Raw genomic sequence first — 1721 nt, 5'->3', positions numbered from 1 at the left:
CTTCTCCCCCCCCCCTCTCTGAAATGTTGTCCCCGCATTCTTTAGCCCAAAAGGCATTCTGGTATAACATTATGTTCCCCCCTCCACTATGAACGCGGTCTTCTCTTGGTTAGGGTCGTACATTATCACCTGATTGTAGCCTATCGAGGCGTCCATGAATGAGAAAATCTTGAATTCCGCAGTTCGGTCAAGCTCATCTATTTGTGGCATGGGGTAGCAGTCCTTTGGGCACTCCTTGTTGGCGTCTGTAAAATCCACACACGTCCTTACCTTGCAGTTCTTTTTCAGGACCGCTACTATGTTAGACAGCCACTCAGTAAACTTACATTCGCGGATGATGCCAGCATCTTTCAGCTTCTTTACCTCATCCCGAATTCCTTGTGCCTACTACAGTTTCACGCTCCTCATCTTCTGTTATACTGGTCGGGCCCCTTCCCTCATATGCAATCTATGGCATGCAAACTCCGGGTCTAACCCCGCCAAATCCTCGATTGTCCATGCAAACACATCGCTGTTCTCAGTCAATAAGGCAATCAACTTCACTTTCCAACTTTTTGACAAACTTGTCCCCACATTCACAAACTTCTCCTCCTCTGCAACCCCAATATTTACTACTTCAATCTCATCCATTATCTTGGCCCCGACGAGTGACTCCTTCTAGCCAGCCACCTGTAATTGCTATGCGGACTTGTCACCCTTCTCAGATGCCTCCTTCTCTGGTGCGCGGATTAGCCCTTTCGCCGTCACCTGTTGAATGTTTTAAGCCGCGACTTGATCACCTCTTATCTCATATGTTCCTCCATTAATCGGGAAGCAGATCACTTGATAGTACGTGAATGGGATGGCATTCATCTCGTGAATCCATTTTCTGCCCAAGATCGCATTGTATTAGGAGTTGGTATCTACTATCATAAAATGGGTAAACACTGTCACTGGCCCTGCGGGCACCAGTAGTACCAATTCCCCTAACGGCTCCATCATGCTGTCGTTGAAGCCAAACAAGTTGGTTTGAGGGGGCTTCATCTGCTTGCTTTCAATGCCCATCTCTTCCATCGCGCCCTTAAACAATAAATCCACTGAGCTTCCGCAGTCTATCAGGACCCTTTTTACCATGTAATTTCCCATCGCGATAGTGATCACCAGCTCACCCTTGTGAGGCGCGGCCACTGACTCTAAATCTCTCAGTGTGAACTCTATCCTGTCATTCCCTTTGTCGATGCCTAGAACAGGCATTAGACCACTCAAAACCTCATTTACCTGTTGCAGACTGGCGGTCCTCCGCACCTTATCTCTATGTACATTCCTCCCCAATGTTTCTGCACTAAAAATAACATTTATCGTACCCAGGATCCTGGCCATGGCTGGTACTCTTTCAACTGGCTGCACCTCCTTGATGAACTCCTTCAACTTCCCTCTCCCAATCATTCTCTCTACTAACCACTGCAGTGCAAAGCATTCATTGGTAGCGTGATTCCGGACCTGGTGATATGCACAAAATGGCTTTCCCTCTATTTTCCTGGGTGTGCTTCGCGGTGCTTCATAGTACTACTGCCCATTGATTAATAGCAAGATCACTTCCAATGGTTTATTCAACGGAGTTAGCTCTATTTCGCGATAAGGTTTTCTTTCCCTATATTCTCTTCTGGCCTGCTCCCTACCTCTTTCTGCTTTATGAGTTTCCCTTCTGTAGGTTCCCTCCTCTCGTGCCACGGTCCTTTCTC

At 47.3% G+C, this 1721-nt stretch overlaps 1 protein-coding gene across 1 annotated transcript; it reads right to left on the bottom strand.

The window, feature by feature from the left end:
- Positions 1-888: 888 nt before the first annotated feature.
- On the bottom strand, positions 889-1425 carry LOC147508062 (uncharacterized). Its single transcript, XM_086596738.1, has one exon. The coding sequence runs from the start codon at positions 1423-1425 to the stop codon at positions 889-891; it is 537 nt and encodes a 178-aa protein (XP_086452864.1).
- Positions 1426-1721: the final 296 nt, after the last annotated feature.

This window comes from Coptis chinensis, chromosome 3 (assembly GCF_015680905.1).
Source record: "Coptis chinensis isolate HL-2020 chromosome 3, ASM1568090v1, whole genome shotgun sequence".
NCBI classification, from domain to species: Eukaryota; Viridiplantae; Streptophyta; class Magnoliopsida; order Ranunculales; family Ranunculaceae; genus Coptis; species Coptis chinensis.
The sequence above is the reverse complement of the archived record's forward strand: the minus strand, read 5'-3'. Positions and strand labels throughout refer to the sequence as shown.